The sequence below is a fragment of the Bufo gargarizans genome, chromosome 9 (genome assembly GCF_014858855.1).
Source record: "Bufo gargarizans isolate SCDJY-AF-19 chromosome 9, ASM1485885v1, whole genome shotgun sequence".
NCBI classification, from domain to species: domain Eukaryota; kingdom Metazoa; phylum Chordata; class Amphibia; order Anura; family Bufonidae; genus Bufo; species Bufo gargarizans.
This window is the reverse complement of record NC_058088.1, coordinates 2,263,567-2,287,639: the sequence shown is the minus strand read 5'-3', so window position 1 is coordinate 2,287,639 and position 24,073 is coordinate 2,263,567. Positions and strand designations below refer to the sequence as shown.

Here is a 24,073-nt window from a genome sequence, read left to right as displayed (position 1 = left end):
GGAGATACTGATTTCATTTTCCAGCAGGACATGGCACCTGCCCACACTGCCAAAAGTACCAATACCTGGTTTAATAACCATGGTATCACTGGGCTTGATAGGCCGGCAAACTCGCCTGACCTAATCCCCATAGGATTATCTATTATCAAGAGGAAGATGAGAGACATCAGACCCAACAATACAGACGAGCTGAAGGCCGCTATCAAAGCATCCTGGGCTGCCATAACACCTCAGCAGTGCCACAGGCTGATCGCTCCACATTGATGCAGTAATTCATGCAAAAGGAGCCCAGACCAAGTATTGCGCGCATCTACTGGACAGACTTTTCTGTAGGTAACGTTTCTGTATTAATCATTTTTTAAATTGCTCTTCTATAATATTCTAATTTTCTGAGATCCTGACTTCTGGGTTTTCATTAGCTGTAGGCCACAATCATCACACAATGTGTGGAATGAATCTATAGAATACATGGGTTTCACTTTTTGAATTTAATGACTGAAATAAATTAACTTTTTGATGATATTCTAATTTATCGAGATGCACCTGTAAAAAAAAAAAATATGTGTGTGTGTGTGTAATATAATATATAAAATAATCTCCAAAAGGGTGTCCAGCAGTGTATTAGGCTCCTCCACAATGTACCAGTTTGACCACCATGGTCTGATAATCAGCGGGCCTAATCTGTGCCCTCCTTTAAAAAGGCATGCATAAACATAAATACGTTAAAAAAAAGAAAACGCACACAGATTTTTTTTTTTTTTCCTCAAAATTCAATATTCACTTCCATCCAAATAAAAAAAAAAAAATTACAAATGTCTTTAACACAGTAATGTGCAATGTAACTCAGACAGAAGGTGGTGGCAGCTCCAGCCACTGGTTTATGCAATGAACGTCAGTGAAACCCATAAAACATTAATATTCTACAATAAAATAATAATTAAAAAAAAAAAAAAAAAACACAACACTTTTTTTTTTCTTTAACAATAAAAGGAAGAAAGAAAACAGCCTATGGTACAGCCATCTCATTAGGGATCCATGCAGACATGAGGTTTCCATACAATGAAATAGAAGCACAGACCATAAAGGGTAAAAAGAAAAATTAATAGGACATTAAAAACCTAGAAGGGGCGCAGTCAGAGATATATGGGCGGCTGCAAGGTTTACTGGGCATGGAATGCAAGCTGGAGAGAAGGGGGCGCTAATTTATCATTATTATTATTTTTTTTTCCAGAGAATTGACTTTCAATTGGACAGTTACTATCTAAGAGGAATAATATTCACTTTAGGTCACCTTCCTCATCCTCGGACACAGTAAATACACATGGATATATAATACTCTATGCGAACAGAACAGCGTTCCTTGGACCTGGCACGGGTGTGCGCCAATTGGTATCAGAAAAGTAGGAAGTTTAATCCAATGTGGTTGAGGATCTCAGTCAGTCCTGGTACGAAACCAAAACAAATGTTACGTCTCGGCAGGGTTTCACTGGGCCCCTCCGTATCTACCGGGCTGGTCGTAACTGCTGCTGCCGCCTGCGCCGTAGTTCCACTGGCTCCACTGACCTTGACCCTGCGGCTGGCCAGGATTAGGATTCGGTGTCGGTGTCTGACCTTGATACTGGTTCCATTGCTGACTTCCATACTAAAGGAAAAATAAAATAAATCTGTTATAGCCCATGGAATCCACGAACAGCAAAATTCCTTTAGGCCGCATGCACACGACTGTGGTGTATTTTGCAGTCCGCAAAACACGGATGGCCTCCGTGCCGAACGGCACGGACAGTCTTAAATATAAATGCCTATTCTTGTCCGCAAAGCGCGGACAGGAATAGGACAGGTTATATTTTTTTTAGCGGGGCCACAGAACGGAGCAACGGATGCGGACAGCACGCGGAGCGCTGTCCGCATCTTTTGCGGCCCCATTGAAGTGAATGGGTCCGCATCCGAGCTGCCAAAACGGAGGCTCGGATGTGGACCCAAACAACGGCTGTGTGCATGAGGCCTTAATCTGACAACCCATAATCCAAAGACAGTCCTGCAGTAATTTCACACACACGTCGCCCCCCCTGACATGTCTCTTTTAGTAACTACTTGCACTCCCCATCTATTCTTATGACGCCATGATGTGCCAATCCACTATTCCTGCTAGACGTTAAAGAGGACCTTTCACTACAATAAAAAAAAATCTAAACTAAGCATACGGACATAGAGAGCGGCGCCCAGGGATCTCCCTGCACTTATTATCTCTGGGCGCCGCTCCGTTCTCCCGGTATAGGCTCCGGTATCTTCAGATTTTCAGCTCAACTGGGAGGAGCCTGCTCTTGTTCTCCTGGGCATCTCCTTCTCCCAAGCTGTAGCGCTGGCCAATCGCAGCGCTCAGCTCATAGCCTGAGAGTTTTTTTTTCTCCCAGGCTATGAGCTGAGCGCTGCGATTGGCCAGCACTACAGCTTGGGAGAAGGAGACGCCCAGGAGAACAAGAGCAGGCTCCTCCCAGTTGAGCCAAAAATCTGAAGATACCGGAGCCTATACCGGGAGAACGGAGCGGCGCCCAGAGATAATAGTAAGTGCAGGGAGATCAGCATCCGATCAGTCTTACATTAGGTTAGTTTCTCGCTAAGTATTTTTTGAAAGATGGCAATGCAGTTCACTGTATGGGCGTTTTGGAAAGCGGCGATGCCTATGATCTTTATTTTCTCTTTTTGTTTATTCTGGGGAAAGGGATAGGCGATTTTAATTTTTATGTTTGTTCCTAAAAACTTGGGCTGTACCATAGAAGTAAACGGGGGACGCCATACTTGTAATTACACCTCCTCACCACTGCAATTGCTGCGGCGAGCAGGTAAACAGAGCAGAGAAGGAAGCGCTTGTACGAGTGCAGCTTTCTCTTCGAACAGCTGACTCCCAGCACCCCCGCCAATCTGATATTAATAACCTGAGGAAAGGTCAATAGTATATAAAAAAAAAAAAAAAGCAGACAACCCCTTTAAGACATTGCTGCAGGCCTATATTGGAATATACATGTGAAAGACCTGTAGTCTCCAGGAGGCTCAGGCCTTTCTCAATGAACGAACAGCACAGAAGCGCAGCGCTTCCGGGTTTTCAGCTCTCAGATGCCATGGTCCTCTGAAAGGGTAATAATGGGTCTTTATTTTAAAGCCCATTTAAAATTATCTCCCAGGAAAACCCCAGTGAAGGCAACAAGCATGCGCTTCTATTTTATCACAGTTCACTATTGAATTTTTTGTGCAAACTCTTGCAATTGTAATAGACACAGGAGTGTACTTACCGGTTGCTGGTACTGTGAACCGTAGCCACCCTGACTATAAGATGGCTGAGAAGAGGAGGTGCTCGGGGGCGGAGGTTGAGTATATCCTTGACTGTAGCTTTGCGCTCCACCACCATAGGTTTGACTGCTGCTACTGTATCCGCCTCCAGCACTACTCTGGCTGTATCCTCCACTTCCTTGGCTGTAGCCACTGCTGCTTCCAGGGCCCTGGCTGTAACCACCACCTCCACCTTGGTTGTAGCCACCTGTGCCTCCCTGGCTGAATCCACTGCCACTTCCTCCGCCTTGGCTATAGCCACCAGTACTTCCTCCACCTTGGCTATAACCACTGGTACTTCCTCCACCTTGGCTATAGCTACCCCCACTTCCTCCAGCTTGTCCATAGCTTCCACTCTGGCTATATCCTCCAGCACCACTGTAACCTCCTTGTCCAAATGTTGACTGTGGAAAAACAGAGATTGTAAATGAAGGACCTGTTATGCAGCATTAGTGACATATTGACTTATGCCAAAGACATATACGTACTGATCCTTGGCCATAGCTGCTGGGTGCACTGTGAGAAGGGGGATTTGATGCTGCACCACTATAACCACTGCCTCGGTTGCTTGCTTGACCATCAGAACCATAGCTGCCGCCTCGGCTGCCTGCTTGACCATCGGAACCATAGCCGCCGCCTCGGCTGCCTGCTTGACCATCGGAACCATAGCCGCCGCCTCGCCTGCCTGCTGGACCATCAGAACCATAGCCGCCGCCTCGCCTGCCTGCTTGACCATCAGGACTGTAGCCGCCACCTCGACTGCCTGCTTGACCATCAGAACCGTAGCCACCTCCCCGGCTGCCTGCTTGACCATCAGAACCGTAGCCACCGCCTCGGCTGCCTGCTTGACCATCAGCACCGTAACCGCCGCCGCCTCGGCTGCCTGCTTGACCATCAGCACCGTAACCGCCGCCTCGGCTGCCTGCTTGACCATCAGCACCGTAGCCGCCGCCTCGGCTGCCTGCTTGACCATCAGCACCGTAGCCGCCGCCTCTGCTGCCTGCTAGACCATCAGGACCGTAGCCGCCTCGATGTTCTGAACCATTATCCTGCGAGTTCCCAGACCAGCGGCTTTGTGTGTTGTTCCCTCCACGGTTAAATGCTGCATTACCAAATGGACATTAACAATGGTTCATTAACAAAATTGGAAGCACTGACACAAAATATGAGGAATTATTCTAGATCTTTTGTTTAAATGTCATCAGGAACATTGTTATTAAACTGGCTGACTTTAGCCATGTGCTAATATCGGCTGAAGCCAGCAGTCCTTTGTCCCTTCTTTTGTTTTTTTTGCGAAAAATTAACTTATTTTTTGCAAATAAGCTTTTAGGAGCAATGGGGGTGATGCCTTTACTCCTAGAGGCTCTGTTCTCCCTCATCACGTTTACAGGGCCCGGCAGTGGTCACATTTTTCACAAAAACAGCCACATAGAAAGAAGGGACAAGGACTGTCGGCTTCAGCTGACATTGGCACATGGCACATGCACCTTACTGGACTATTTTTATTATCTGCCATGTTCTATATAAGGTGGAGCTGCAGCCCGGTCATGGTCACTGCCTCTACAAGCCGGTACACTTACCAGTCTCCTTTCCCCTCACCCCTGTGGTCACACCCCGTACACAGCAGACACTAACTGCTCAATCATTGCCAATGCTGTGGTATCACAACATATAATTCCCTATTCAGCCCCTCTATACAGACTAAGGCCTCTTTCATATGGGAGAAATTTTCCGTCTGGACGCAATGCTTCTAGCAAATGCATAGGATCGAGACTAAATCCTGACCCACTAATTCAATGGGTCTGTGCACATGAGCATGGTTTTTCGCACATCTTTGCATAAAAAAATAAAAATCGCAGCATGTTCTATATTGTTCGTTTTTCATGCAGCTCTGGCTGCACAGAAGTGAATGGGGCTTGTGTGAAAAATGGAAGACGTCCGAATGCAATGCTATTTTCACTGATGGTTATAGGACATGTAGATGGTTATGCTTCAAGTGCATTAAAAAAAATGCATAAATCCAGACGGAAAACAAAAACACAAATGAATTCAACTTGCCTGCAAAACCAGCAGTTTTCCCCCAAACAGATCCTGACAATCCGTATCGCTAATGTGAACGGGGTCTAAGGATGTTACTTTTTCAAAATGCAGCATGCAGGGCTTTTATAAAAAACGCTATAAAAATAGCACAGGAGTTTTCCAATAGCAAACTAGCAATACTCACAACCTCCGCCGCCAGGACCGCCTCCTCTGTTGTATCCACCTCGACCTTGAAACCCTCCTCTACCTCCAACAGATCCACCAGGGGGACCCCGGTTATCAAATCCACCGCGTGCTGCTTCTCCTCGGCCAACTCCTCCCCCGCCACGACCTCGGAATTTCTTTTCTGGGGGCTGCCCTGCCTTCTTTCCTTCCTCATTATACTCTCGGATCAGAGTCTCTGCCTCCTCCTTCTGTAGCTCGATGTAGATGACCTCTTCCAGGAAGTCCCCTGGTTCCGGCAGACTAAAATTTGCTGTGGAGAGATAGAAGTAAGCATTGCTGAAAGGGAAGATTGTTAAAGGGGTTATCCAGTAATTAATAATGGTGACCTATCCTCTGGATAGGTTATCAATATCAGATCGGCGGGGGTCTGACACCCGGGACTCCCACCCACCAGTCAGCTGTTAGAGAGCCTGGTTTCTTCTGTCAGCGTCGCGGTCTCTTCCTAGGCCTACAACGGTCACGTGGTCTAGTTCCAGCTCAGACCCATTGAAGTCAATGGGGCCGAGCTGTAATACCAAGCATAGCTGCTATACAATGTACGGCGCTGTGCTTGGAAAGCTACCAGGAACCGGCTGCGCTCTCCAGAGCTCCGGCGAGTGTGTCTGCTCCCTGAAACAGCTGATCGGCAGGGGGGGGTGGGGGAAGAAATAGGTCATCATTATCCATTTCTGGATAAACCCTTTAAGCTATAGGATAAAAATTTGGAGAATAAATCATTGCTCTGATGTCCAAGTCTGAATCTATATAAGGGCTCATGCACACGACCGTATGTATTTTGTGGTCCGCAAAAAATACGGATGATGTCCGTGTGCATTCCGTATTTTGCGGAACAGAACAGCTGGATCCTAATATAACAGTACTATCCTTGTCCGTAATGCGAACGTAAATACGGAAACGGAATGCACACGGAGTAACTTACGTGTTTTTTTTTTGCGGACCCATTGAAATAAATTGTTCCGTATACGGTCCGCCAAAAAAAAAAAAAAACGGACACAGAAAGTACGTTTGTGTGCATGAGCCCGATTTCAGATAACTAAGGGTTCTCCTATAATTTCTTTGATGTGGCCATCACCATCGTACACCAGTCATTTACCTTTCATCTCTAGCACAGCATGATCGGGGACATCCTTTCCTTCCTCGTCAGTGCGCTTTACAATACGGTCAAGAAGGTCCTCGTCTGTGGGGCAGATTATAACAGCCTTGCGATGAAAGCCTTCAAACGGTCGCATCTTCCTGCGCTGGGCTGTGCCATAGACGTTTGTCTGAGGGAGGACGAGGCGAGAAACGGATGTTACCAAGTTACTTTCTTGGATGTTCGGCGGGCATCAAGCAGCCCTGTTCTCTTTCTTACCTGATCGAGGATGTAATTGCGTTTCCTACGGGCAGCTATTTGGATCAGCTGGTTTAAACACTTTGTGGCTTGCTGAATCAGGACGTCCCAACGACCGGCGTAATTACGCTGTCTCCGAAGACCCATTACCTGCAAGTTTATGGCCAAAATTTATCAAATCTCTAAATACTTTATTTAGCACAACGTATAGTCAAACTCTATATTAAAAAAATAAAATAAAACCAACCCCTGCCAATACTACTGGGGACCCCCATTATAAGCCAGAACAGAAAGCATCTATCACCTTCTCTCTCCTTCTAGAAGACTCAGGATATTCTGACCCCTATAACTTATTTTGTAGTTATGTGTAAGGGGCTGTATAAGGGCTCATTTTTTGTGGGATGATCTGTTCTTTTTAGTGATAGCAATTTTAAGTGTGTGTGACTTTTTGATCACTTAATTAAAAAAATTATTGGGTAGTGACAAAAAAATGGCAAATTGGCAGTTTTTATTTTTTCCCCCCGCTACGCCATTTGCCGTAAGCCATTAATATTGTTATATTTTAATAGTATGGGCATTTTCGCACACGGCGATGCCAAGGTTTAATTTTTTTTTTATTGGTTAAGTATTTTTATTTTAAAGGGAACCTGTCACAGGGATTTTGGGTATAGAGCTGAGGACATGGGTTGCTAGATGGCCGCTACCACATCCGCAATACCCAGTCCCCATAGCTCTGTGTGCTAATAGTGTGTGAAAAAACAGATTTGATATATATGCAAATTAACTCATAAGAGTCATATCTTACTTGTGACCAGATGAAGAGTCATATTTTCAAGCTCTGACTCATCTCAGGTTAATTTGCATATGTATTAAAATCGGGGGTTTTTACACAATAAAAGCACACAGAGCTATGGGGACTGGATATTGAGGATGTGCTAGCGGCCATCTAGCAACCCATGTCCTCAGCTCTATACACAGAATCCCGGTGACAGGTTCCCTTTAAGGAAAGGGGGGGGGTGATTTGAACTTTTAGTTTTTCTTTATATTTGTAAAAACTTTTTTTTTTTTTTAAGTCACCTTGGGCGACAATAACTGGCAATCGTTCGATTGCCCATAGTATTCAGTGATGCTAAATAGCCATCATTGAAGACTTCATTTGCACTATATCAATACAAGGCTGCCACCTAGTGGCCTGTATTGATATATACATCTAAATTGACTCTGAAGCCTGCTTAAAGTCAATTAGCTTCCAGGTTCTGGTCTGCGCAGATGCCGTGGTCACATTTGACCACGGCATCTGAAGGGTAAGATGTATGCGATCAGCCTTATGGCTGATCGCATACATGTGCTGCGGGTCTCTGCTATTTAAAATAGCACAAACCCCCCCCAGCTAAGGCGCCCGCTGCACATGCGAGCGGGCGCCATGTTTAGGGATCGGACCCATGACCTATAGCTACGTCATGGGTCCTTAAGTTAAAGACCTGGCATCGGCATACATGTACGGCCAATGTCGCAAATGGCTTAATACAGAACGGCTCAAACAAAAATAGATGGTAGGACAGCACCACTTACTTGAATGCACTCAAGGGGCTTTGCGGCGGTGCTCGTGACGTCAGGTCTCGGCCTCAGAGACCCCAAAAATACCAGTGAAGATGAAGAAAGTCACGGCGCTCCTAAAGCTCGTTCAATGTTCTTTAATACAGCCTTTGGCTGAACCTTTGGTGTATTAAAGAACATTGAACGAGCTTTAGGAGTGCCGTGACATTCTTCATCTTCATTAATACAGAACGGCTATATAACTATTACAATTTCTTTGCAAAATAAACCAATGCAGAAAGACAAAAGAGCAAAAAAATAAAATGATATAGTGTATATATATATATATATATATATATATATATATATATATATATATATCTCTCTCTATATATAAGAATAAGCACACCGCAGCACATCCAATAGTGAAAAATTGGTGGGATCCTTTATTCACCCAAGCAGCGACGTTTCGGTCCGCTTGCTGGGACCATTTTCAAGGCCTTGAAAATGGTCCCAGCAAGCGGACCGAAACGTCGCTGCTTGGGTGAATAAAGGATCCCACCAATTTTTCACTATCGGATGTGCTGCGGTGTGCTTATTCTCCTTGTTTTTGACACTTTGGTCGAGTGTCGACATCGCTGGCACCCACCACTTGTCACAAGGTGTGCTGCCCTGAACTCCCGAGATAGATATATATATATATATATATATATATATATAAAATCATCTGGAAGCTTACGCTATCTTACCCTCATTTTCTCCATAATGGCATTGGTTCCAAGGATGTTGTACTTCTTTCCTGGATTTGCTGCGGAGTGCTTCATTGCCCAGGTAGTCTTACCAGCTCCCGGCAGTCCCACCATCATTAAAATCTGAGAAGAATGCAGACATGTTCACAGTCTTGGAACAGAGGGATGGTAGACTGCTCGAAAACCAGAACAGTCCAATCCTCACTCACCTCACACTCTCCTTTGTTCTTGGGGGGTTCCGTTCCACGTACTTTTTCTAAGGTGGGCACGTCCTGTATGAATGTAAACCCTGGTGGACAGCTGCAGAACGGTTCAGTTTTTTGGCCGAAGTTAAATTCAACACAGCAGTTCTTTACTAAAACATGAGGGAAGAGGGCCTGGTTACCCACAGCGCCCCTGCTGATACGGAAGGCTGTGCCCAAATACTGCCCGTTCTTGGAGAATGATATCTCTATGTCGCCACGAGTTTCAAAATCCTGCCAGAAGAAACGCACAAAGTTAAAAGAAAAAGCTACAAAAAATTAACCAAGTATTAATAGTAAAGTTACAGTGATAGAGGACTAACTCCCCCTACAGCATGCAGGCAAGTACGTGTATTCGTTCTGAATGATGCTAGGTTTTCAAGCTGTAAGGGTTTAAAGGGAATCTGTCAGCAGATTTGTACCTATGACACTGGCTGACCTGTTACATGTGCACTTGGCAGCTGAAGTTATCCGTGTTGGTCTCATGTTCATATGTGCCCGCATTACTGAGAAAAATTATGTTTTATTATATGCAAATGAGCATCTAGGAGCAACTGGGGCGTTACCGTTACACCTAGAGGCTCTGCTCTCTCTGCAACTGCCGCGCCCTCTGCACTTTGACAGGGCAAGGTGTGATGGCGGTTTCACTGCTTAGACCCGTCAATGAAAGTGCAGAGATCGAGGCAGTTGTAGAGAGAGCAGTCTCTAAGTGTAACACAATGCTCCTGTTGCTCCTAGAAACTCATTTGCATATATTAAAACATTTTTCTCTGCAATGCGGGCATATATAGACATGAGACCAACAAACATACCTTCAGCTGCCAAGTGCACATGTAACAGATCAGCCAGCGTCATGGGTACAGATCTGCTGACAGATGCCCTTCAAGTCCAGATGTGCTGGGTCTGTACTACAGAATGCACACATTTACAGTACAAAACATAGGGATGGGGATTTAAAAAGGCTTTGCACCGATGTGTTCTACAGCCTGCACCTAATGTTCTCCCGGGGCCCATTTTCCACATATGTTTAGCAATACTTAGAATGTGCCACCAGCAGCAGGCGTACACACTGTCTATAATATATAGCGCAAGTATGTAATGCAATCCTGAATGATGAATTATGTACTGCACTCGTCATCGATATGGGCGCTTTCCAACGTCAGATCCTATTTAGAGCTTACTTTAGGAACAAATCCTGATCTCTACACAAGGCTGTTGCTGTATAAACCTATGCACAGAAAGTCACCAGAACAATAAGTAAATGAAACCAATCACTGCTATTAGAAATGCAATATTTAACGGGAGTCTCTCACATACAGAGCGGTTTTGACCACTCAGATTGCGTTCTAGAACTCCCCCCCCCCCCCCTAAAATAGTACCTTTCGCGTGTCTGTCCTACGTAGCGATCCTGATAAAAAAGTACTTTCTAAAGCTCTGCAAATTATCTTTTGCGGCCGCAAGCGCCCAGGGGCGGAGTTACGGCCGCAAGCGCCCAGGGGCGGAGTTACGGCCGCAAGCGCCCAGGGGCCTCAGCTATGTGGCCAGATAACTGTTCCCCTTGCAGTCCTCTGACTTTGAGATCTCGCGCAAGTGCCGGGCCTGCGCATTCTCCCATAGTGGGCAGAGCATTTTGCGGGCCCAGCGCTCGTGCGAGATCTCCAAGGGGAACGGTTATCTGGCCACATAGCAGAGGCCACTGCCTCTGAGCACTTGCGACAGCTAATTTGCACTATAGAGGTACTATTTTAATGGGGGGGCGCAAACGGTCTAAAACACTCCTAGTAGGCGACAGGCTCCCTTTAAAGAGGACCTGTTCCATCCTCCCAAATTTGCTCCACAAATTCTGGTGCCATTCCCCCCCCCCCCCCCCCCCCCATTTCAAAGCTATTGGTGGCGTTCCTCTCAGCTACAAATTCGCTACTGAGCTCAGGTCCTTTCAAGGGAGAGTAAAGCAGAGCGCTCTGCGCTGGTTGGACTGTGTCAGAGAGCTACGGGTCACTTCCCATTGAGAATCAGCTGGGGAACGCCCCCTTGACAGTGCATGGCCTTATTAGCCTATCAGGAGCTGAATCTAATACCCGCATTCTGAATGGCAAGAGCGGAGTAAAACTATGCAATGTGTAGGCATAGATGAACTTTCCCAGTCAACATACAATGAAGCAGCCGATGACATCATTCTCTGCAAAGGTCTCTCCATAGTTCTCAAACTTGCTGTTGGTGGACTTCTTTGCTGTCCCTCCGTATCCATAAGAATACATTTCCTCTCCTGCAAATTCAGAGCACAAACATTTAGGACGCAGGTAATGAGGCAGTCCCTTAGATATAAATGTCTTATAGGTAGCCCACTATACAACCAGCAATACTGCCGCCGAGTTTTAAGGTTATAAATTTTGCAGCATAAATAACTTTATTCTCTGGGTCAGTAAAATTACAGATACACCAAATACATAGTGTTTTACGTTTTGCTACTAGATAAAGTACATATTTGTGTAGTGTGTGTCGTTACAGACGCAGCAATAACTGAAAAAAAAAAAAAAAAAAACCTTAAGTAACAAAAGGTGTATTTTTTTGTTTAATAAATGTTTTTTTTAAACCACTTACTTATCCCATAAGGGGACTAACAGGCAATATTTTGATAATTTCTATAATACACTATACTGCTTATGCAGTGCAGAGTATTATACTGTCAGTGCTTTACTGATAGTCACCAGAAAAGCACAGCCTACAGGGATACACTGCAGGCAGGTCTGGGGCTGCGATGCCAAGGCTTCGGCACCCCGTGATCTTATTCATGGGGTGGTGATGGGAGACAGAGGAAGCTCCATCCCTCAAAACCACTTAGTGATTGCAGCATCTAAGGCTACTTTCACACTAGCGTTCGGGGTTCCGTTTGAAGGCTCTCACAAGCGGCCCCGAACGCATCCGTACTGCCCCAATGCATTCTGAGTGGATGCGGATCCGCTCAGAATGCCTCAGTCTGGCACAGTTTGGCCTCCGCTCAAGAGGGGGAAACCCGAATGCAGCTTGAGCCAAACTGATCCGTCCAGACTTACAATGTAAGTCAATGGGGACGGATCCGTTTGAAGTTGACACAATATGGCTCAATTTCAAACGGATCCGTCCCCCATTGACTTTCAATGTAAAGTCTGGACGGATCCGTCCCCCATTGACTTTCACACTTAGAATAATTTTTTCTGAAATATAATGCAGACGGATCCGTTCTGAATGGATCCCATCGTCTGCATTATAGGAGCGGATCCGTCTGTGCAGACACCAGAGAGATCCGCTCCCAACGCAAGTGTGAAAGTAGCCTAAGAGGTTAAACGGCCCGGATTGTGCAGGTCTGGGCCGTCAGAGCAGAAGCGTGGCTCTCATGTGAGAGTAGAGACCTGTGCAGCGCTTAACTTAGGCCACCATAATAAGATGGGGTCCTCGCCTAGTGACCGCTGCTACAAAAAGACGTATGGGTGCTCATTAAACATGTTAAGGAAGGAGAGCAAGTAAACACAGACAATCCAAACCCTGCTGTAGAAAAAAGTCAAAGTAGTACAGTAAGTAACCCCAATAATCACTCACCTAACTGTGTACTGCAAGAATCCAAGGACCAACCAACACGGACAACGTGTGGATCCGGCTCGCTGGCCGGGAGGTGTCCCACCGCAATTTCTTCCTTTATCTGAAGACAATGAAGAGCGCTATTATGATAAATGTTATAGCTCAGCCTGAGAGCCGAGATCTGGGGGCATTTCATCAACTAGTCTCACCCTTATCTCAAAGCACACCCGTCCCTTGTTCACACCATGCGTGGCACGAGCTCCAGACCAGAGATAAGCGAATCCCTCGGTGGTGAGTGGGAACCCTACAGTGCGGTCTTTGCTCAGCTTGAAGGGCAGGTCGCTGTTATCTGGAAAAAGACAAGGATGTGGATGTCTACTACCATCACCATGAAAGAGAGGGAAAGTGAAGCAGCAATCAACCGCTCTCATTACTTTCCAAGATACTACTTAAAAGGGGGTTTCCGGGCTTTTTATATTGATGACCTATCCTCAGATTGGCAGGGTGACGACACCCAGCACCTTGGCCGATCATTTGTATGAAGAGAAGGCATGCACCGTGCACGCTGTCTCCCTTCCTGCTCGCTGCTGCTATGTCTATGGCAAGCAGGAAGAGAGACAGGAGACGGCATGTGCGCACAACGCATGTCTTCTTTTCATATAGCTGATCTGCGGGTGTCGGACCCCCACTGATCTGATATTGATGACGTATCCTGAGGATGGGTCACCAATATTAAAAGCCTGGAAAAACCCTTTAGGAGCCATGTCCACCTTAACAACCTTTTCTTGTTTATTGCTTCAGTGCATCTTAAGTGAAAAAATTTGGCAACGTTTACAGTCTGAAAAACATAGTTTTGTGTCTACAGCTCCTATGCAGGCTTATGCGTTTCCATAGTTACAGACCACAAACCAACCAAGTGTAGTCTGATCCCAAGTAAAAAATTAGGGGATAGAAGGAAGAGAGTATATGACCATGTGATCAGACTGGAAACCGGAACAAGACGATAGACTTTTAATCAAGGCTACGTGATTGGTGCAAGGGAGGCTCGTCCCTGTCCCTGCCTGCCATTGGCTACTCCCCCGTCCCCGACACCGCATGTTTGTATCGGTGTACAGGGAGAAGTAGCAGCGGCGGTGCAGGGTCCAGGAGCGGGTTAAGTAGATTACTTGTGAGGGGCCCAGAACATTAGGGGGGTTGTTTCTGAAATCGCTGTCATCAGCATTTCATGTTTGTAACCCTTCCCACAGCTTTCTAGCATGCTTACAGTTAATAAAAACGTTACCTTTAGCATCAATCCTGTCAAAAACATCTTTGTAACATATGCAAATGAGGGCTCGCAAGTGCCCAAGGGCGGCGTTACCCTCGTAGGTGCCCTGCTAGCTCAGCCTTTTCTTTGCTTCCCCCCGCCCCTCCTTTCCCTCTGGCCGCCTATCTACTGACTTGTTGTTTTGGCCGAGATCCCGCTCCTGTGCACTCAGTCCGTCGGCCGGCGCATGCACACTGCGATGCCCATCCCTTGCACGGCATCACAGTAATTAATGCGCATGCGCCAGCTAACGGCGCATGCGCATTAATTACTGTGATGCCGTACAAGGAATGGGCATCGCAGTGCGCATGCGCCGACCGACGGACTAAGTGAGCAGGATCTCGGCGAAACAACAAGTTAGTAGATGCTAGCAGGGCACCTACGAGGGTAACGCCGCCCCTGGGCAATTTTGTGATTTTCTTTCATAGTCCCTAGCACAGACGACAGCATACTATCCTCAGCTGTAATGGATGCTCATTACTGAGGAGGATACAACATATTCGTTTACTCACAGTTATCCAGAACGACAAAGCTCTCGTCAAACACGTCGTCCTCGTCACCACCGCCACCACCAGCAGCAGCACCACGACCCTGCGGGGATCTCGTTCTGCACAGACAGACATTAATATCAGAGCCAGTTACATGGCCAGAAATGGAGGCCGCACAGACAATGACGGTCAAGAACTATCAGTACAAAGAACAGATTAGTAATGATTGCAGGGACCACTAACAAGTAAAAGCTATTTACCTCCTGTCTTCTCGGTGATCGTAGAAGCCTCTGCCTCGGTCCTCATATGGTCTTTTACGATTTTGATAGGACTGTGGAGGACCACCAGCAGTGGGACCCCTCTGACCAAGATCGGGCTCCTCCTGTTTAAATTCTGTTTTTAGAGCTGTGGAGACAATGTAAATTGATTATATTAAAAGGCTCCTCCACTGCCTAGTAACCCTCTCATCCAATATGCAGTGATCTCTCGCTTTCTACTACATATCGTCCGCTCTGAAATCCAGCCCTGTGACTTCTGCTCTGCTACTTCCTCTGACGTCACGTCCATGCAGCGGTGTCTTCAGACCTCGGCCTGCTGGAGTGTGTGCGCCCATCAAATTTACATGGGTGGGTTTGTCCAGTCATCTGCATTCTCTGTAGTGAGTGAGGATTTAAAGGGGTTTTCTGGGATTGCAATATTGATGACCTATCCTCAGGATAAGGTGTGCAGAGTGTTGGACCTCCGCACATCAGCTGGTTGAAGAGGCCATGCCGGTGTGAGAGTAGCCTCCCCTTCATAGTGTACCTGCTTGCTGTCGACATTGCAGCGGCGAGCAGGTGTAATGACAAGCTGCCCCATTCATTTCAATGGGACAGCTCGTTCCTATTCAAGTGTATACTACAGAGCCGTCCCATAAAAGTGAAAGGGACGGCTTAGATGTAGTTACACCTGCTCGGCGCTGCAATCTCGACTGCGAGCTGGTAAACAAGGAGCACGGCCTTCTCTAACTAGCTGAACAAGAAGTAACAGGCATGAGAACCCCGCTGATCTGATATTAACGTTAATATAGCCTGAGGATAGGTCATCAATATTAAAATCCCAGAAAACGCCTTTAAAGTATCTGCCATCAGTGTGGTAGCTCTGCGGACCGGTTCACTTGCAGCACATTAGAACATAGGAGAGATGACTGCTACATGGTGGAAAACCCTTTGGATTGTGATAGAAGTTAAGAAACAAACTGTTGTCCATTGTCACAGTCCCAAACCCCCAACTGGCTCCTCAATCAGTTCCCGTAGTCAGGCCCCTGCCCAGATGTTATCAGCAGACCCTATGGCCCCCAGCATAACAGATGAGCGCAGGGCTAGGCTGCAGCCCATCCCAGTTCTTTTGACTAGAGCCAAGATGCAGTTCTTTGGACAGCGAGCTGCAGGAGCCCCAGGGGCCCTACGATCTAGTGATCAGTCAGGGTTTCTGCAGACCGAACACAAACAAGTAATTGCATATCCTAGCAGTATGCAATCATAAGCCCCGCTGAGTGGAATACACCATCAGATAGGTGCGGGTCCCACCTCTGAAATACACTCCAATCTCCAGAACGGGACCCTTGAAGTGAAGGGGGGCTTCAGTTACCGCTATAATAGAGTGCTGGCTTGGCTATTCCCAGCAGTCCCATAGGGGTGAAGAGATAGTTGTCCATGCATGTGTGGTGACCTCTCCATTCACCTCCATGGAACTTCTGAAAATAACCAAGCGGACGTGCTCAGCTATTTTCAGAAGTCCATAGCCCCTAGAAGCGGATGGAGAGCACGCGGTGCGCTCTCCGTTACTTTGTGAGATGGGAATACCCCTTTAATGCTGATATCACAGATGTCCATTCACCATTCCATTTTCTTCCCGCCGGGGATTCCGTCGTACTAGTGAAAACATTTTTCGGCCACGCTGTCCAATGGTCTGACCGCACGGTCCCAAGGAACCGAAGACTAAAACAGCTAGTAGACTACATACATCCGGTTCCAGATATCTGGGACAGGAAGATAGAGGTCAGGACCCATTGCCTTGTCACAATGGGTCCTGACCAGGGTGAAACGAGCCACATGGTCACTGATCTTACTTTTTTTTGGAGACGTACAGAGGTATAGTGGGGCCCCATAAAAACAAGATTTTTGTGAACTCACCTGTAAAATCTCTTTCTCGCTTAGTTCATTGGGGGACACAGGAGCGTGGGTATAGCTGCTGCCACTAGGAGGCGACACTAGGCTGAAAAGTGTTAGCTCCTACTCTGCCGGTTATACCCCCTCCAGCCAGGAGAGAGCATATCAGTTTGTGCCCAAGCATACATAAAAAGCAACCAGAACACAAGTAATGCCAGAAGGGCCGAAACCAAACAAAGGACCCCACTGGCAAACAAACCGCCAGCACCTGCGGCCATAATGGAAAACAATAGGTGGGAGCTGTGTCCCCCAATGAACTAAGCGAGAAAGATTTAACAGGCGAGTTCACAAAAATCTCATTTTTTCGCTCGAATCATTGGGGGACACAGGACAGTGGGACGTTCCAAAGCAGTCCACGAGGCGGGAAGAACACACCCCCATGGAAACTGCCTCCCGGAAGCTCAAGACACCGCCGCCTACATGACTTTGTGGCCCAGCGCAGCATCCCCTAATGCAAAAGTATGCACATGGTAAAACTTGGTGAACGTGTGCAAGGATGACCACGTCACTGCCAAGCACAGCTGTGAAGCTGAAGCGAGCCCAAGACGCGCCCACTGCCCTGGTCGAGTGGGCCTTGCCCAGGGAGCAGTATGCCTCAGCAATTGCCAAACGGATCCACCTGGCAATCGTCACCTCGGAGGCCGCCAAACCTTTGCAAGGACCTTCCAGAATAATGAACAGAGTCCGTACGGCGGAATGTTCGAGACAGATAAGTAAAACCTGAGAGCTCTAACCACGTCCAGCTGATTGAGAGCCCGCTCCCTAGGATGTGAAGGAGAGGGGCAGAACGACGACGTCTTCGTTGACACAGAAGGCAGAGACTACCTTCTGCTGAAAAGAAGGTATAGGTCGGAGCACTGCCTTGTCTTGGTGCAGAATAAGGAGGGGTTCCTTACGGGAAAGGGCTGCCAACTCCGAAACACGCCTTTTGGAAGTGATAGCCACCAGGAATGCAACCTGCCAGGAGAGACTACAGAGGGAAACTGTGTCTAAAGGCTCAAATGGAGCCGCTTGGATGGAACCCAGAACCAGGCTCAAGTCCCAAGAAGGCAAGGGGGGACGATAAGGAGGGACGGTGTGGGCCACCCCTTGCAGGAAGGTCTTAACCAGAGCCTGTATAAAAAAAGAAAGAAATTGACCACGCCGACACCTGCCCCTTCAACGAACTCAGGGCAAGGCCCAAATCCAGACCAGATTGCAGAAATGAAAGGATGGCGGGAAGAGAGAAGCGTAGCGGGGGGAGGCTACGTTCCTCACAGAAACGCAAAAAGGACTTCCAAGTCCTGTAATAAATCCTGAACGACACTAGTTTCCTGGCTTTAATCATGGTGCAGATGACCTGTCTGAAAAACCTCGTTGCTTCAGAATGGCAGTTTCAACAGCCATGTCGTCAATCGTAGCCTTGAGAGAGAGAAGACGTGCCTGAGCGGAAGGAGCCATGGTGTGTCTCCTAGGAGACAAACGAGGTCTGTGTACCATGCGCGACAGGGCCAATCTAGAGCGTTGAGGATCGTTTGGATGCCCTACATCTTAATTCTGCGTAAGACTCGGGCCTGGAGAGGGAGAGGCGGAAACACGTACACCAGGGAGAACCCATCCCATGGTGCCACGAGCACGTCTACTGCGCGTGCCCTGGGATCTCTTGTTTGAGAAGAAGGCGGGGAGCTTGTGGTTGAGTCTGGACGCCATCAGGTCCACCTCTGGTTGGCCCCACCGGAGACAGATCACTTGGAACACCTCCAGGTGCAGAGACCACTCCCCCGGGTTCACCGTCGCCCGACTGGGGAAATCCACCATCCAGTTCTCCACTCCCGGAATGTAGACCGCAGAAAGAGCTGGCATATGAGTCTCCACCCACCGCAGGATCTTGGCCACTGCGGGTTCCTCCTTGATGATTGATATAAGCCACATCCGTGGCGTTGTCTGACTGTACCCGGATCGGCTGGTCCTTCAGGAGAGGGGCCCAATGTAGAAGGGACAGATGAATGGCAGAGTTCCAGTATTGTCTATAGAAGAGAGAAATTCGCCTCGATGGGATTCCATTCTGAAATATTGAACCCTGAGGAACTGGTTCAGCAACTTGAGGTCCAGAACCGGGCGAACTGACCCTTCTTTCTTGGGGACGACAAACAGATTTGAATAAAACCCTGAGAATTGCTCCGTCCGTGGAACCGGGGAGATCACCCGTGCAAGGAGGTATTAAATTGCCTGGAAAGGCAACAGCCCAACCTGGATCCCTGGGTGGTTGGGAGGGAAAGAAACCTTGCGGAGGAGTGGACACAAACTCAATCTTGTAACCTCAGGTTACGTTTTCAAGTGCCCACACGTCGGAGATGTGAGCCTGCCACACTTCCTGAAAAAGGAGTAGGCCACCCCCCGCCCAAGAGGGTAGGGGCGCATCTTCATGCAGAGGACTGCTTGCCAAACGAGGGACGGGCAGGCTGGTTGAGGCCTGAAGAATGGCTTCTTCCACTGTTCCTGAGTGGAGGACCTGGGGGGGGCTGCTGCCGGACGCGTGCCAAAGAAGCGACGAAAGGACTGGGCCCGGACACGTGTCTGCTGGGTACTTTTACCGCCCGTAGCCTCGGAGATAATTTCATCAAGCCGGGCCCTGAACAACAGGGAGCCGGCAAACGGAAGGCTGGTAAGGGAATGCTTTGACGAGGAGTCCGCTGCCCAAACCTAAAGCCAGAGTTCGCGCCACAAGGTTACCGCCAGAGCCGATGAGCGGGCAACAAGTGCACCCGTGTCCAAGGACGCCTCACAGAAGTACTTCCCCCGCCTGTGAGATCTGCAGAGCCCAGGACAGCCCAGTGAGCGGGAGGTCTGCCGCCAAGTCCTAGTTTAACCGGAGTGCCCACTCCAAGACCGCCTTAGCCACCCAAGCGGAGGCAAAAATGGGCCCAAGCACTGAGCCACTTGCCGCGAAAATGGACTTCGCCCAAGACTCCATGCGGCGATCAACAGGATCCTGAAGGGCTGAGCTATCGGCCACTGGAATAGCAGTGTTTTTGGCGAGGCTGGGCAGCAGGGACCATTGGGTCCGGGGCTGAGTCACTTGACTGTGGAGCAGCACACGCCAAGCAGAGGGAGTCTGACTGAGGGGACGGAAATTTTGCGTGACATGACGCACAGGCAAAATTATGCGCCAATGGGACCCCCTGCTTCGGGACCTGGGCTCAGACATAATGACAACCCTGCCACAAAAATGGGGAAGGTTAGGCCCTGTAAGAAGGGACAAACAGCACTTACCCAGCCTGTGTCCCTCCAAGCAGCAAGACCAGCTAGTCAGCGTCCCGCCAGGTGCTTTAAGTCCCGGAAGTGGGCAGAGCCCACTCTCCCTCTGCTCAGCTGCCGACGTGGGAGCGAGGAAACCACAGGCCCTGCCTGCAAAATGATGCCGGCCCTCAGTACCAGGTGGGGTGGGTATTGGGTTACCTCGCTGAACAGGAAGCGGCGATATATTAAAAATAACTCCGCCTCCAGGGACATCTCAGCGGCCGCGCACACGCCAGCGTAGCTGATGTGCCCCTCACTGGAAAACAGACAACATCCCTGCGACTGTACCTTCACCCTGCTACCCCCCCCCCCCCACCCTCCAGCCGCAACGTTGACAAGGTAACCTGAGGAGGAAAGGGTACTAGGGGGGGCGGCACCTAGGGGCAAATATTTTTTTTTATACTCACCTGTCCGGCATCTTTTGTCCCCCTCCCCTGGCTCCAGCCGGATCACCACCATCGGTGTGCGGCCCCTTGGTGAGGGAAGCTACACCAGAACAGAGGGGACTTGCGGTGGACGGCTATGGTGATCTGAACGCTGGCGGGATACTGAGTTTTTGTGGGAACCTCTGGTCCTCCTTTGCTTCTGGAGAACGGGAAGGAGCAGGGGGCTTGGGGGACCCCCTGGTCTCCCGGGTGGGAGTGCAGGCAGTTTTAAGGACTGCCTGAAACTCCTGCTGGATAAAAAGTTATGAAGAAAAAAAAATATATAATAATATGCAGACCTGCAACGCAGGGAGGTCTGGCTCCTACGGACACTAAGCTAAAACAGATATAACAGCTATACCCATGGTCAATGCCTGTGTCCCCCAATGAGACGGATGAGAAAACCTTTAATCTAATTGCTGCAACAACAACAAAAATGCACAGTCTCAGTACAAATCTAGGCAGCAGTCTTGAATCCAAGTAGTGGATATTTTTTTTTTTTGTCAAAATTGGTGGGGGTTCAACAACCAGCACCCCGATCAATTTGGTGTTTCGGGCCAGCACCGGAAATGGAATACTCTGTGTAGTTTCTGGTGCCCTATGGGAGCACCCTGGCACCGTCTCCACACATTGGGTGAATCCATCCGTTTCCAGTTCCGTCCACAATATAGTTTCCGCCCCAAAGCAACTGATCGCCGGGGGTGCTGGGTGTCGGACCCCTAGCAATCTGATAGTGATGAGCTGTCCTGAAGACAGACAAAAGTGTGTGTAGAGCAGCCCCCACGGACATAAATGGCCACACCGGTAATGCAACAGCCGAGCCACGACCGCAGAGCAAATGGAGAGAGGTGGCGGGCAGCATCTCCAGTGAATCCTTTATTGGACGGACTTTACAGAAAGTGTGGCATATAATCAAGCCGCAACGTTCCGGCTGTACCCCAGCCTTTGTCAAGCCTCGCTGCAGCTTGATTTTATGCCATACTTTCTGTAACGTCCATCCAATAAAGGATCCACTGGAGATGCTGCCCGCCACCTCTCTCCATTTGCTGTCCTGAAGACAGGTCATCAACATCTAAAATACCGGAAAATCCTTCTAGTTTCAGCATTCGTTTACCCATATTCTGTAGAAGAGGAGCTGGTTCCAAGGGTCGTCTGTCAAAAAACGGATCTCGCTCTTGTTTAATCGGCTCCTCTCTGTGAGGTGGTGGGAAAGCTCCGCCCGAGGGTCCGTAATGATCCGGCGCATGGTGTCCATAATCTGTAACAAGACAATGCATACATCAACATCAAACGCAGTCAGACAGGGTGGAGAAAATACGCCTTATGCGTGGCTGTCCGTTAACAGGACGGAAACCGCGTGTGACGCTTTCCCTGCTACTAAGAGCCCATCACAGGGGTGGTCAGCAGCCAACAGCAGGGTTGTTAAAAATGGACAACCCCTTTAAATGCAAAACGCCGCAGCCAGTCAAATCAGATATTGAAAGCGCGGCAGCAGTGGCGTGAAGGAGTCAGCGGACAGTGGGAAAGCATGCTTCCCTCTGCAGATCGCCAAGACACCCCGTGAGGCTGAACAACCCCTATAAGACAGATGCTTTGGACTACGGTCATATTGGTACATGATGGGGGTAACCTTCTAGCCTACGCAACCGCCACTATTAGGCGGACCGCCATAAAGTCGCATCACGTGACCAGAGCCATGTGACATTGCAGCATCAGGAACCGCAGCAAGTTAGTAGCTGTGTGAACAGGGCCAGACTGCACAGAGAGCAGTCCACGTCCCCTCCCCGGGCATTGTTCTCCCTGCACAGAGGCCACTACCGCCTCCCCATTATCCATGGATGCCCTACAGAACCATCCTCAATTGCCCCCCATTTCCCCTGCCCAGTGCTTACATCGGCCTTCCCCGTCCCTGCGGAAATCCCTGGGAGGCCCCGGTGGGTATCCGCCTCGATGGAAGTGATCCCCCATCCTCTCGTTTCAGCTCAGACGCGAGCAGCGCGGGTATCACAGGAGAGCGGACAAAATGGCGGCGCGCGGCTCCCACCCCCTCCTCCAGTCTCTTCGCCGTCCGCTCGCGCAGCAACGCCTTCTGCTGACAACTTGCGGCAAAAGCCGCAATTCCAGCCAATGGGATTCTCGAGCACGCGACCTCGGACGCGCGGATTGGTCGGCAGTTAGGCTGGGCGGGAGCAGGATCTACCAATTGAATTAGCGAGGACCGTCTCCTATGACAACGTCCGGAACGAATAGGTTAAGGAGCCTGCCATCTTTGTCCACCCAAGGCTTTGCCTGCTTCGTGCGTCGCTGAGGTGTTTTAGAGTTGCCGCCATCTTGGTACTCTCCGTATTTCTTCATCCCGAGGCTATTATATAATTGAACAGTATTCACAAATCCTGCAAAATAATAATCCAAAAATACATATTGCACCTATTAAAATGATCTTAAAAATGCACTTTAGACCAAGTTCCTTGGGTAACATGATAAATATCTCTAGCTGCCACAGATGCCACTGTATCGCAGGTGTTAATGTATATTTGCGCTATTTTTTCCACAAGCTCTGACAGGAAGGGCACTGTTTTATTGGTAGGGAAATGGTGTGGCACTAAATGATGCAGCATAGCAGCACATGCATAAATGGCGGCCTGAATTGTGTAAAATTTATAAAATGGCGCACCACATGTTTACATGTTTCTTTGTTGTTTCCGACATCTTTAGTGGAGGCAATCATACATAGAGCTACGGGGCTTTGTCGGCCACAGGTCCCTCTGCCACGCCCCAAGGATGTGTTCACACCTTCAGGATCCGCCGGTATATGCCCCATTCACACTGTACAGAAAAAAACGTGCACAGAATAATGAACACGCGGCAGATTCTGCATAGAAAAGCTGCAGATGAAGTCCACTGAATAATGGGGCTAATCCCGGTGTGGATCCGCTGACTGATCTGCTTCACATTTCTATTGAGGATTTTCCAAAAAACCCACAAAGGATTTGCATACTGTATATGGAATATACCCACATTCACAGCACCGGGCATCTGTCAGCAGATTTGTCTCTATAACACAGGCTGACCTGTTCCATGTGCGCTTGGCAGCTGAAGGCATCTGTGTTGGTCCCATGTTCATATGTGCCCGCATTGCTGAGAAAAATACTTCAATTACTCTTACCAGTAATATGTTTTCCATGAGCCCATGACAGCACCTGTGAGAGATCCTCCCCCTTCCGGACAGGAAACAGGAACTTCCCAGATCTTTAAATTGGTCCCTTGCCTTCCACCACTCAGTACTTGACAAGATTCCTGGGACCAGCAATGCACCTATATATAGTGAAACTAATACCACAAAAAAAGCAAGCCAGAAAAAACT

General features: G+C 48.4%; 1 protein-coding gene across 2 annotated transcripts; it reads right to left on the bottom strand.

Annotated features, from left to right (window-relative positions):
* Positions 1-612: 612 nt before the first annotated feature.
* HNRNPUL1 (heterogeneous nuclear ribonucleoprotein U like 1) lies at positions 613-22,791 on the bottom strand. 2 transcript variants are annotated; one of them, XM_044306636.1, is made up of 16 exons: positions 22,602-22,791; positions 21,824-21,967; positions 15,056-15,200; positions 14,820-14,914; positions 13,211-13,350; positions 13,023-13,122; positions 11,600-11,712; positions 9,414-9,680; positions 9,205-9,327; positions 6,941-7,069; positions 6,683-6,851; positions 5,549-5,839; positions 4,325-4,426; positions 3,813-4,285; positions 3,288-3,728; positions 613-1,642 (listed from the first exon to the last, which is right to left on the bottom strand). In XM_044306636.1, exons 1-16 carry the CDS (start codon positions 22,675-22,677, stop codon positions 1,484-1,486), a joined length of 2,967 nt encoding a protein of 988 aa, XP_044162571.1. In that variant the 5' UTR covers positions 22,678-22,791; the 3' UTR covers positions 613-1,483. The 2 variants fall into 2 exon arrangements, with proteins under 2 accessions (XP_044162571.1, XP_044162570.1); XM_044306635.1 differs by having other exon boundaries at positions 615-1,642; positions 3,813-4,426.
* Positions 22,792-24,073: the final 1,282 nt, after the last annotated feature.

What these genes read in the sequence shown, in the direction of transcription:
- HNRNPUL1 (XM_044306635.1), bottom strand. Translation starts at nt 22,677, where the DNA reads ATGGGGGATCACTTCCATCGAGGCGGATACCCACCGGGGCCTCCCAGG. An exon ending in AGAACAAAGGAGAGTGTGAG is followed by an intron (nt 9,328 to 9,413) that starts GTGAGTGAGGAT and finishes CATTCTTCTCAG; the next exon opens with ATTTTAATGATGGTGGGACT. An exon ending in GCAGCTATGGCCAAGGATCA is followed by an intron (nt 3,729 to 3,812) that starts GTACGTATATGT and finishes GTTTTTCCACAG; the next exon opens with TCAACATTTGGACAAGGAGG.